The 13,582-nt window shown below is 44.8% G+C and overlaps 1 protein-coding gene across 4 annotated transcripts in view; it reads right to left on the minus strand.

Annotated features, from left to right (window-relative positions):
* Positions 1 to 6,468: 6,468 nt before the first annotated feature.
* Positions 6,469 to 13,582, minus strand: part of Tfcp2 (transcription factor CP2) — a 42,223-nt gene continuing 35,109 nt past the window's right edge. For all 4 annotated transcript variants that reach the window (XM_006242341.5, XM_017594896.3, XM_017594895.3 and 1 more), the window contains 2 exons: positions 10,535 to 10,586; positions 6,469 to 8,104 (listed from right to left, as the gene is read on the minus strand). In XM_006242341.5, coding sequence (XP_006242403.1) covers positions 8,067 to 8,104; positions 10,535 to 10,586 — 90 coding nt within the window. In that variant the 3' untranslated portion in view covers positions 6,469 to 8,066. The remainder of the gene's footprint in view (positions 8,105 to 10,534; positions 10,587 to 13,582) is intronic.

A 13,582-nucleotide genomic window follows, 5' to 3' on the forward strand; every position in this document is an offset into this window, starting at 1 on the left:
GCTGGCCTCAAACTCAAGAGATCCACCTGCCTCTCTGCCTCATGTTCCACCATACCTGCTGATTTCTTCATGTTCTTAAATTTTTCTATTCTTGTTTATTATAATCTCTAATAATCACAGTTTTGCAGTTCGTCTTTAAAATAGGCAACATGCGGACCAAGAGGTTATTTGGGACTTGTCTAAAACCTATAGCCTTTCTTTCTTATCCTGTTTCTCCGATGAAGGCAAGTTCTAGGTCTATCCTGTGGCTCCCCCTCCCATAATCTGTCATTCTGCTTCCTTCTACTCATCTCATTCCTAGCTTTTTCCTGTAGCTCCATCAACATTCAGGCTACCTCAAGCTTTTTGCCTTTAAAATCTTTTTTTTTTTCTTTCTTTCTTTCTTTCTTTCTTTCTTTCTTTCTTTCTTTCTTTCTTTCTTTCTTTTTTTTTTCTTCAGAGCTGGGGACCAAACCCAGGGCCTTGCGCTTGCTAGGCAAGCGCTCTACCACTGAGCTAAATCCCCAACCCTTTAAAATCTTATGCCGGGGCTGGGGATTTAGCTCAGTGGTAGAGCGCTTACCTAGGAAGCGCAAGGCCCTGGGTTCGGTCCCCAGCTCCGGAAAAAAAAAGAAAAAAAAATCTTATGCCAACCATCCATATGTTGATTCATTTAGTGACTATTCAAATGTCATATTAGAGAGGTTACACACACACACACACACACACACACACACACACACACACACACACACAGAGAGAGAGTTTGGTTTTGAACAGGGCCTTTGTAGGTCAAGATGGTTTTGAATTTGTTTGTTTGTTTATCTGTTTGAGAGAGGGTTTCTCTGTGTAGCCCTGGCTGTGGACCAGGTTGGCCTCAAACTTCAAGATCCTCCTGCCTCCCATTGTAAAGGCCTGCTTCAGCTTCTTGAGTGTTGTAATGAGAGCCATGATTTGAAATAACTGCTTCTTCCCGTCTTTCTTTTCCCTCCTTGACATCACTACCTGTGGTATTTGTTATTTTTTTTTAGTCTTCTGTCATGACTAGATTCCATATGACTTAAAGAGTTGTTTTGGTGATTGTATTCTCAATACCAAGTTAATCTGGTTATTTGACATTTAAGAGCACAGTATTTATGGGCTAGATAGATGCACAGCAGGATTAAACTATATGTAGGTTGTGTGTGTGTGTGTGTGTGTGTGTGTGTGTGTGTGCGTGCGCGCGCGCTTCTCATGAAAAAGTGCTGGTTCCGAGTCCTAGTACATTTTTCACATAACCAATAAACTATGAAGCCAACGCAACTGGCTACTAAGCCCTCTCACCTTTAAAACAGAGACAGAGTGGCTTTGAAAAGGTGCTGTGAATTCCAGTTTTCTACATCAGGCAACATCAGAGACAACACCACAAAGCACAAAGGGAGAAACAGCAGACCAGGTAAAAAATATCTTTGGGATTTCGTGCACTGATCATCGATCTGCTGAGATTCAGGAGACACGATGAAATGCGGGGATCCCTGGACTGCTTCGTTGCCTGAAGATAAACCCACTTCCCACCGCGTATGCCCAACTCTCATGAACCTTGTCTTCCTGAGCACACACACGGTGGCTTACAATCATCTGCAACTCCAGTTCCAGGGGATCCCTGCTTCTGGCCTGTGCAGGCACCTGCACACTCACGTGTACATACCCACATGTCTACATAGTGAGTTCCAAGTCAGCCACAGCTACACAGTGAGACTCTAAATAATCAAACGAAAGGTCATGTGCATGAAGGAAAGGCTGGGCAGACACCTAGCAGTGACAGTGCTTGCATTGAAAGGGGGGAGTTGTGTACCACCATGTTCAGCTAAACGGCTTCTTAGTCATTAATGTGGGCAAACATTCTCTTTTAAAAAAAAATTTAGTGCTTGAAAAAGAAAAAAAAAATTTAGGGGTTGGGGATTTAGCTCAGTGGTAGAGCGCTTGCCTAGGAAGCGCAAGGCCCTGGGTTCGGTCCCCAGCTCTGAAAAAAAAGAAAAGAAAAAAAATTTAAAAAGCTGTTTTAAAGGAATTTTATGTTTATGGTTTGCTGAGATGTATGCATATCGGGATGACTTTCTCCCACATATCAGATAGCTTGTAGTTTGTGTCCCAGGTATTGTCAATTGCAGTGCAGGCAGAGGGCAAAGTGCTGGCAGGAGAGTGGTATTTCCTGTATTTCTATATGTAAATGCTTGTCCTTCTCATCCGCCCAAATGATGGTTCTCTGAGATGTGAAAACGCAACTTGTTATGAAGATCACATAGCCCTCACCAAGGCCAAAGGGCAACCCAGAGAGAGATGGACTGGGCTTTGTCCTGCTGCTGACTAGTTCAGACTGAAATGTGGCCTTCTGAAGAATTAGCTTGTAGCTGGGAGTCAGCCCCAGAAAAAGGCCAACAGCCTTATACTATACAAATATCTCCATGTCTTCATAATTAGACCTCCAGCGGGATCCCAAAAGCCCCTGCAATCTATGCATACAGAGGTCAGAAGAGGGCATTGGATTAATCTCCTTGAACTTCAGCTGTAGATAGTTGTCGTCAGTCCTGTGTGTGCTAGAACCAAACCCCAGCCTTCCATGAACACAGCAAGTGCTTTCTCTTAACCACCGTCAATCCCTTCTCCAGCTAGACAAGGAGTCAGATCCCCCAGAACTGGATAGACAGTTGAGAGCCAATAAGGGGGTGCTGGAGGAGGGCACATGCTTTCACTGAGCCAACCCTCCGTGCAGTGCTCGGAGGAACATTCTTACTGGGCCCTAACATTGGACCATCTTATTGACAATCAATGCACTTAGGGACTGTGCTGGATAGTTTTATGTCAACTTGACACAAGCTAAGTCATCTGAGTGAGAACCTCAATCGGGAAAAGCTTGCATATGATCAGGCTCTAGGCAAGCCTATAAAGAGAACATTTTTCTTAAGTAGTGGTGGGTGGGTCCCACCCATTGTGGGTGGGGCCATCCCTGGGCTGGTGGTTCTGGATGCTATAAGAAAGCAGGCTGGGGCTGGGGAGATGGCTCAGCGGTTAAGAGCACTGACTGTTCTTCCTGAGGTCCTGAGTTCAATTCCCAGCAACCACATGGTGGCTCACAACCATCCGTAACCGGATCCGATGCCCTCTTCTGGTGTGTCTAAAGATAGCAACAGTGTACTCATACAAGTAAAATAAATAAATCTGGGGGCTGGGGATTTAGCTCAGTGGTAGAGCGCTTACCTAGGAAGCACAAGGCCCTGGGTTCGGTCCCCAGCTCCGAAAAAAAGAACCAAAAAAATAAATAAATAAATAAATAAATCTAAAAAAAAAAAAAAAAAGCAGGCTGAGCAAGGCATGAGAAGCAAGCCAGTGAGCAGCACCCCTCCATGGCCTCTGCGTCAGCTCCTGTCCTGACTTCCCTCAGTGATGGACAATACTGTGCAAGTATAAACCAAATAAACCCTTTCCTCCTAAAGGCGCTCTAGGCCATGGTGTTCATCAGAGCAATAGGACTAACACTGACTAGTAATTCCTGAGTCCTGTAGTGACTCTTCTCCCTTTTATTCCTCAATAATCCCATTTAACTATAGCTTGTATGCATATTGTAGCAACTGGAATATTCTTGTCCCAGGGAGTGGCACTGTTAGGGGTGTGGCCTTGTTGGAGTAAGTGTGTCACTGTGGATGTGGGTTTTAAGACCCTCACCCTAGCTAGCTGGAAGTCAGTCTTCCACTAGCAGCCTTCAGATGAAGATGTAGAACTCTCTGCTCTGGCTGCACCATGCCTGCCTGGATGCTGCCCTGCTCCCACCTTGATGACAATGGACTGAACCTCTGAACCTGTAAGCCAACCCCAATTAAATGTTGTCCTTATAAGAGTTGCCTTTGGGGGTTGGGGATTTAGCTCAGCGGTAGAGCACTTGCCTAGCGAGCGCAAGGCCCTGGGTTCGGTCCCCAGCTCCGGAATAAAAAAAAAAAAAAAAAGAGTTGCCTTGATCATGGTGTCTGCTCACAGCAGTAAAACTAAGACAGAAGTTGGTACCAGGGATCTCATATTTCAAGAGAAAAAAAAATATAAACACTAAGTCAAGTAGGATAAAATATCATTTTTCTGAAAGACCTAAATTCTACCTATTCTGCCTGTCATATACCCTCTTTTGAATGAATGTTAAGCTGGTTAATATCAACCATTGGAGACATAAGTGTAAATTCTCCTCGGTTTTTGTTTTGGATCTCAAAGGATGTCCTCCAACCCTGGCTGAATTTGAATCTCTAGCCTTTCTGCCTCTAAGTGCTAGGATTACAAGTACGCCTGCCTGACTTTAGGTGGTGCCTGGGATTGAACCCAGAGGCCCCTGGATTTCCCATGTTACGTCCAGCCACCATCAGATCTTGCTTCTAGAATATATCTGAGTTATGTGCAAAAGCACAGAAAGGAAATCTTTCCAAATGGGTTTAAACAGCATTCTGAGGGGGAAAGGGGGATGTGTGTGCACACACACCACACACACACACACACACACACACACACCCCACATACACATGGCACGCAGTATCCGAGGCAGCTTATTTAGAAGGAAAAGGGCCCTTTCAAGAGTGGGAGATTAGTGAGCTGGAAAGACAGATGCTTGGGAGCCCAGAACCCACTTTATAAAACGATAATGTAGAACGTGCATAGGAAGGTGCACAGGGCGTGTTAAACACAACTAAATCACATATATGAGTTTCTGGGGTTTACATATGTGCCTAAATGTGTTGAGGAAATTGTTCTTGTGATTTTCTTTCTTTTTAACTTTGAGACAAGGTCTCTGTGGTAGTTTGAGTGAGAGTGGTCTCCCTGGCTTGCATGTTTGATGTTTGGTCCCCAGTTGGTGGGACAGTCTGGGAAGGACTAGGAGGTGTGGCCTCCTTGCAGGTCCTGTGTCACTAGGGATGATGGGCTGAGGTTTCAAAAGCCCATGGTATTTCCAGTTAGTGTGTTCGAGTGGGCTTGCCCTCCTCTCTCTGCTTCCTGCTCTCAACTGTGGCTCCAGCACCATGTCTGCCTGCCCCCAGCTAACCCTCTGGAATCGTTAGCCCCTAAATTCAAGATTTTCTTCTACAAGTTGTCTTGCTTATGGCAGTTAAAAAAAGAAATAAAAGAAAAACAAGATTAAGACAATCTCTATCACGGATTAAGACAACCCTCCTACCTCGGTTTGCTGAGTGTTTAAGAACGTGGGAGTAACCCCCCCTCCCATCAATGGCTGCCTCTTTAGAATAGGACTAAAGGGAAAAAAGCAATATCCTTTATTTATGACAATTTTAAATGTTACTTTCACAATGTTGATTTAGATTGTTGATTTAACTGAAAAGGACAATAATGAAATATGTCACAGTGGAGTACAATCACAGTGTCCTATCACTAAGCTATCAGTCACAGTAAATGCCTTAAAAGGGGGACTCAAATAAGGCCTAAGGGAAGTTTCTGGTGTAATTAGCCCTGGCATTTGCGCAGAAGAGATACAAGTTCCAGGCCATCCCAGTCTACCTCTGGAATCTCAGGCTAGCCCATCTTTTAAAAACAAAAACAAGCCAGGGAGTGGTGGCACATGCTTTTAATCCCAGCACTCAAGAGGCAGAGGCAGGAGGATACCTGGGAGTTCAAGGTGATCTTGGCTGTCATGTTCCAGGACAGCCAGGAAACCCTATCTCAAAAAACAAAAAACAAACCAAAATCTAAAACTACAGTGGTATATAAATTCACTTTTGTAATTTTGAGGACTACTCCAATAAAAAGTAACTTTGAGTAAAAATTAGGACATATAACTTTTAGGTTAGCTTTTTAAATTATTCTTTTGTGTGTATGGGTGTATGTATACCACACATGTGCCTGGTGCCCTTGGGGACCAGAAGATAGTATCAGGTTCCCTAGAATTGGAGTTACAGGTGGTTGTGAGCCATCATGTGGGTGCTGGGATTTGAACTCAGGACCTCTGGAAGAGCAGCCAGCAGTCTTAACTGCTGAGCCATCTCTCCAGCCGCCTAAGGCATGTAATTTATAACTAATATATTGATAGAATTATATGCACCATTTGTGCCTCACAAGAATCAGAGATTCATGCATTTGGAAGGAGTCAAGTCCAGGCATGGCGTCGAGTATCTTGGATCTCACATGTGTGAGGATGAGGCTCTAGCTCAGGACCAGCCTGAGCTGTGTACCAAGTGCTAAGCCAGCCAGAGCAGCAGCAGGTCTCGTCTCACACAACACAAAGTCTTCCTACTTCACCTCTCCCATTTGCCACTAGGAAGGGGAAGGAGCTGCTGCCCTGACTGGGAACCAGTCCTTCCACCATGACACAACTGGAAATGTCACCTCAAAGTGGGATGCTGGTGAGCACTCACCAGGGAAGTACGTGGCCGAATATGTCAAGCTGCCTATGTCACTGTGAGGAATTTTCAGGTTTCAGGATCGAAAACTTGTTTCAAACCAAAAGAAATTAGGACCCCAAACTACAGGCTGATTTTAATGGACAGCAACAACAACTGAAAACTCTTATAAAAAATCTAAGCTTTATCAAAACACACACAAATTCAAATTCAGTACAGAATCTCTAATTATCTTTGTTCATCTCAACAAAATTTAAGGAAATTTCTGGCAAAACTTTACATGTGTCCTGACGCTGGTGGCGCACACCTTTAGTCCCAGCACTTGGAAGGGGGATCTTGGAGTTTGAGGCCAGCCTTGTCTACAGTGTGAGTTCCAGGACAGCCGGGGCTACACAGAGAAATGTTATTTTTGGAAAACCAAGCCAAAACAAACTATACATGTGAAAAAGGAGGACCCAAGTGCTTTAAAATTCTGCACATGCACACAGATACACAATTATTTGAAGAAAGGCAGAAAAATAAACACAGCATGAATTTGAAGGGGAAAGAATGTATTTTTTATAAAACTTACATTAAAAAAAAAAAAAAAACCACTAGGCCAAAACAAGACAGGGGAGGGTAGGGAAGAGCACGGAAGAGTCGCCATTTACTTAAACAGCTTGAGGATATCACTCAAGAACAATGAACTTGGAGTCGGACACACTTGTCCCTCACCTCCAGCTCTGTGCTTGAGGTTGGGGACACCGGGTGTCATCTGCTCTATGGGACTCGACTGTGGTTATATTTAGGTGTTTGCCTCCTTCTGTGGCTTGTCCATCAGTTTCCAGCATAGCCCCAGAAAGAACTAATGGTGAGCACAGGCACACAGGGTAGCATCTGGTGGCATCAATCCACCCCCTCCCACACTTCATCTGCGTTTCCTTATCCTCAAGTCACTTTTCCCCAGTTGTTTTGAGTTTATTAAGGGGATAAAACAAGATAATCCACCCACAGGATTTATCACTTGGTCTCTCCCAATACATATTAGCCAAAATCACTCTCAGTTGTGGTACTGCAGGTGAACCAAGTTAGAAATCCAGAGACGGTCTGAACACAGGGAAGGGCCTGCTGGAGCTCAGTTGGAGGCCGTGCTCTGGGTTCAAGCCCAGCACTGCAGAAACGGAGCAGGTGGCAAAAGCTTGTAATCCCAGCTCTTGGGAGGTAGAAGCAAGAACATGTGACCCTGTCTCAAAAAGAAGGTGAGGAGAGATTCTGTTTCTCCTCACCACATTGTGAACAGAGCAGAGCTGACAACAGACTTGATATAAAAGAGATAGCTTGGTTTTATGAAGACAGATGTTCACTTTTATGTTAGGAAAATGTCAGAGCTCTATATCACAAAATTAAACTTCTTTCCAGAAGACATCGCACGACTCCCATTATCACTCTGCCCTCTACAAACCCCAAGGGCCAGGCTTCTCACCGCTGTCACCAGCACCCAGAACCTAGGGAAACACTGAACTCCACGTCTGGCCAGTGATCTGAAGACGTCATACAGCAGGGGCCAATACAAGGGTCTGGGATTCCACTTTAGGGCCTGCTCGCCCTGCACTGGACACCCCCCTCCCCAACATTCAGATGTGCCAGGTTCTTGAAGACCTTTAATCTCCAGTCATGTCCCCTTCAAAAGGGCAGTCGTCGGAGGTGAAGGCAGCGGCAGCCATCGAATGTGAGAGGCTTGTCCTACTTGAGAATGACATGATAGCTATCACTGGTTTCCGCTGTAAAGATGGGAGAGAGAAGGTGATCTTTAGCCTCCTGTAAAACTGCAAGGGCAAAATTATCACGTGAGAGGGACTAACAAGTCAAACAGAGCCTCGTACCTGGCAGAGCATTTAACCCTGGCACCTGTGACTTCGCAGCCAGCCAGGCCTACAGGCGAGCTCCAGGACACGTCAGACTGGACGGTCGGGGGGTGGCACACACCAGCACACAGGTGGAATAAAGATGTAACTACAACCCTGTACGTCCCTGGGCCAGGGGTACAGAGTGTGCCCTCTCCTACAATGGACGGTGTGCAGTGAGAGCATCACGTCAGCCACAAGCTCGTCAGAATGTACTCTACAATGTATTATGTTGTAAAGCAACAGTATTGGAAAGGCAAGTTATATTAAAAGCTTTACAAATATTTATCATTACACTTATTTTAGGGGAGGGGTGCCATGGTATGTTCGCAGAGGTCAGAGGAGACTGTGGGAGCGGATTCTTCCCTTCCACTGTGAGCGCAGGCCACACGGCTGGGTGCTGAACATCTTCCCCTACTGAAGCCCTTCCATATTTTTTGTTTGTTTAGAGAGTTACTTTAGTGTGTATGTGTGTGTGGGGGGGTGGCTTGCATGTTTCTACGTGTATCACACATGCACCTGCAGTGCCCTCCGAGGTCAGAGTGTGGGTCCCCTGGAACTGCAGTCAGAGACAACTGTCACCCACTAATAGGTGCTGGGAGCCAGAGCTGGGCCTGAGACGAGCTCCTGACCTCTGAGCCACCTCTGCTTTTGGGACAAGATCTTACATAGTCGTGGCCTGCTTCAAACTCACTATGTAGAGGATGAGCTTGAACTTGTACTTCTCTTGTCTCCACTACCTAAGTGCTGGGACGACAGGCCCCTGCCACTACATCTGGCTTTTAAATACTCTTTTTCCCAACAGGGTCTATGTAGTAGTCTTGGCTGTCGTGGAACTGGCTATGTAGATGAGACTGCTTCCTGGTCTCTTTCTTCCTCTGTGCTGGAACCATGCAAATTGGCTTTCAATATTGCCACCTTATTTATATTGGGGCTTGCCAAGATGGGACCCCGCCGTAAATTAAACAGGTATAGAAACAACCCTGACCTCACTTACTAAGGGTATGTGCAAGAAAATGGCAGAGCTATCAGAAGTAATTTTCTCTGATGACAGCAAGAAGACACTTAACAAAGAACGTCCAATAATGACACTTCCTGATCTCAACACTTCCCATCTCAAGGAGGGAAAACGCACTCCTGGGAATGATGTGCCTGGCACTTGGGAGGTTGAGTTAGTTTGCTCGTCTGAAACTCGGCCTCCATTTGATAGAGACCACATCAAAAAGCGTCGCTATATTTTACCTCAAAAAAGGTAAAACATTAAAGATCTTTTTGTTGTTTTGGACCTGTGATCAATCCCATGGCCTTGTGTATGCTAAGCAAATTAAGCTGAAGTTAAAACCCATAGTCTGGGAAAAAATGTTGAGAGCTTGTCTCAAACCAAAGCCCAAAGGAAAAATCCCCTATGGGGCTAGAGAGCTGCCAGAGCTCCTGTTACTCTTTGAGAGGACCTAGGTTCAGTTCCCAGCAGCCATACAGATACTCACAACAGTTTTCAACTCCACTTCTGACTGCTTCAGTCCCCTGCTTGAACGTGGTACACACATCACACACACACTTAGGCACACATATGCACAAGCATGCACACGTGCACAATCACTCCCACAATGATTTTTTTAAAGGTGGTGGTCTCGGTGGTTAAATGCACTAGCTGCCTTGAAGGGGACCACAGTTCAATTCCCAGCACCCATATATGGTAGTTCAAACCTCTAACTCTGGTCCAGGGTGTCTGAGGCCATTTTCTGACCTCTAGAGGCACTGCAATGTATAGGTGAAACACCTATACACATAAAAATAAAAATTTCATGTAATTTTAATAGAATTATATTAGAATAGACGAAACAGGGGTTGGGGATTTGGCTCAGTGGTAGAGCGCTTGCCTAGCAAGCGCAAGGCCCTGGGTTTGGTCCCCAGCTCCGGAAAAAAAGAAAAAAAAAAAAAAAGAATTCTTTAGAATAGTCGAAACAAATTTTTAAAAAGTAGATAGTGCTTAAGTAACAACACCTGAGGCTGTCCATTGGCCTCCACACGTACATGTGTACGCGCGCACACACACACACACACACACACACACACACACACCCCTTCTTAGAGAGACATTCATTTGGGGTTGGCCATCCAGTTCACTGGGGTAAGGTCCTTGTTGCCAAACCCAATGATCTGAGTTTGGTTCCCAGAACCCACGTGCTAGAAAACAAAACCAGTTCTGCAGGTTCTTTTATGATCTGTGTACGCCATGGCATGTAGTAACCCACCTCACACATCCTTCAACAATACATGTTAAAGTATGTCTTACTGTTTTATTACCTTCCATTGTGTCCAGAATAAAGCAGGCTTCTTCCTGAAAGTTCTGTACCATCTGAAAAGATCAACGAGATTTGCCGATGAACAGCCTGGGTTTGCAAAGCTTTGTTTTGAATATGATGCTTTTCATGACACTGTACTGAAGTAGTATAAGAATTTTGTGCTTGGGGTTGGGGATTTAGCTCAGTGGTAGAGCGCTTGCCTAGGAAGCGCAAGGCCCTGGGTTCGGTCCTCAGCTCCGAAAAAAAGAAAAAAAAAGAAAAAAAAAAAGAATTTTGTGCTTATGGCTGACCTCATGAGACTCCCAACTCCATGTCAAAATGTGGACAGGCCCAAGCGTATGCAGGTAAGCGGGGAGGTTGGAAGCTCGGGGTGTAAGGGCCATGTCATCAGAGCCTGAGGCTCTGCACAAGTTCCTCCCCAAGGCCAGCTAACAGTGGTTCTCAAAGGAGAATAGTGGAGCATGCACTTCCTTGGGTGAACTCCAACATTTTGCAAGAGGCACCAAGACATTAAAGGCCCACAGAGGAGGAGGCTACAAGATTGCCAAACCCCGTAAGTATTGTTTCCTGAAATCTCTTTAATTTTCTTTCTCCATTTACTTTCTCAAATCTCCACCTTTTTAAAATATGAACAAGAGCAAGTTTCGCATTCTAGAGTCCTACTTAAGGTGAGCATGAGTTCCAGAGGTGGAGGGCTTTCCTAGCATGTTCAAGCCTAGCACCAAACGACAAAAGAGAGAGCAAGCTGGACTCTGACCAGGGCGCTCTGTCGGAGATGTAAATGTCTCAATGCCAAAGCAGAACAACAAACAAGAAGTTTAGCAATGAGAACAAACCCAAATGTGAATGGCATGGCGTCTAACTCAAGAGTGATCAACTGTCACAAGATGGCTGACTAGAAGAAATATCATTATGCAATTTTTTGGTTCATAATTTAAGAAGTTCAAAAATTAAACAAAGGAAAAACAAATCTGGTGATGCTGCATAGCCAAACCCCATCCACTCCTATCTGTCAGTCCTTCCATCCCGAGGCAGAATGGAAGACAGATCTTACACTGATTCACAAATGGGCAGCACTCAACTGCAGACTATCTACTCCTGGGCTAGCACAGGCAAAGGGACTAAGAGACTCCACGTGGACTCCTCAGCAGATGGGAGTTGGGACTAGAACGAGGTTCAGCTGATGCAGCAGCAGTCCACAGTACATGAAGCCCTGCGTTTGATCCCCAGCTCTGCACAAACTGAAAGCGATGTTAGTGTGTACTGCTGGAAGACAGAGGTAGGAGACACGGAGGTCAAGATCACCCGACAACACTCGAGTTTGAGGCCAGCCTGCTACATGAGATCCCAGTCCTAAATAAACAAACAAATAAACAAACCCAAACCAAACTACCCCGCCACGAAGCACATTTCCTCTTTAAAAAAAAAAAAAAGATTTATTTGTTTTAGGTAACAATGTCAATGTCTTCAGACACACCAGAAGAAGAGAAGAAGGCATCGGATCCCATTACAGATGGTTGTGAGCCACCATGTGGTTGCTGGGATTTGAACTCAGGCCCTCTGGAAGAGCAGCCAGTGCTCCTAATCACTGAGCCATCTCTCCGGCCCTTTTCCTCTTCTTTAAAGATTACATCCAGTGCCTTGTATATGCTAAGCATGTTTGACCTCTGAGCTATGCCTAAACTTTTTTTAGCTTAGTGTTCCATAAATACTAACTGGTTATTTTGTTTCATTTCTGCAACTGTGGTAATAATTCTATTCAGAAATGTTTTCCGGTTGGAGATTTAGCTCAGTGGTAGAGAGCTTGCCTAGCAAGCTCAAGGCCCTGGGTTCGGTCCCCAGCTCTGAAAAAAAGAAAAAAAAAAAAAAAAAAAAAAGAAATGTTTTCAACTTTTATTGAAGCAAGTTATTTGGCTGAAACAAATTTTTGCTTCAAGTAAGCACAACAAGACAATGAGATTTTCAAGCATAAAAATATTATGTAAAATTAAACACTATGGATAGAGGTAGTCAGTGGTTAAGGGTACTTGTTGTTTTCCAGTGGACCGGAGTTCAGTTCCTGCCACTATCAGGCAGCTTAAAACTACCCACAAAACAGAGAACGGAACACACACACACACACACACACCCATTGGTCACCCCTCACCCCTTCATTATACAGGGGGTTTAAGGCTAACCTTGTCTATAAAAACCCTGTCTTGAAAAATGTATAGCCCATAAAGATGGCCACAGAGGAGAAGAGATGGCCAAGCCGGGGTAGAACGCTTGCTGTGAAGCATGAGTAAGGCCTGACATCAGCCTCCTAGCACTCGGAAAGCTGAGCACAGTGGAACATGCCAGTGGCCCTCTGGTCTCCACATGCACACTCAGGGAGGGATAGGCCTGCATGCACAGGTGCACACAAAGCACACTCCAGTTTTTAAAAATGAATTGTAGTAACTCATTAAGCCAATTGTTTTAGACTTACTTTATGTGTATGTTTTGCCACAATATACTTCTATTTCATGTGCCTGCCTGTGCCATGAATGTTAGAAGAGGGAATTATGGGTGGCTGTGAGCCACCACGTGTAGGTCCTCTAGAAAGGCAGCAGCCAGTGAGTGTTCTTCGCCACTGAAGCATCTCTCTAGCTCCCAAATCACTCTTGGAACTTGATTTTAGCTCCGGGACTGGGAAACAATGACTCGTGTCTGGTTTAAGAGTGTAATCAGAGTGGCAGCAACCTCTCTCCTCCTTCAGCCGGCACTGAGCTGCCCAGGGGAACACTCCTGCCTTCCTCCACAAACTGGGATTATTAGAAGCATCATCTATCCCATCTTAACGTTTGTGTGTGTGTGTGTGTGTGTGTGTGTGTGTGTGTGTGTGTGTGTGTAAGAGAGAGAGACAGAGAGACACAGAGACACAGAGAGAGACAGACAGACACACGCACAGAGTGTGTATATGTATAGGAATATGAGTTTTTAGATTTTTTTCAAATTAGAAAGCTTTTACAATTGTTCAAATTTAAGTTAAACTAAAAATGTGCAAAAGATAAATAGTTTTGCATGTGTG

The sequence above is a fragment of the Rattus norvegicus genome, chromosome 7 (genome assembly GCF_036323735.1).
Source record: "Rattus norvegicus strain BN/NHsdMcwi chromosome 7, GRCr8, whole genome shotgun sequence".
Lineage (NCBI taxonomy): Eukaryota > Metazoa > Chordata > Mammalia > Rodentia > Muridae > Rattus > Rattus norvegicus.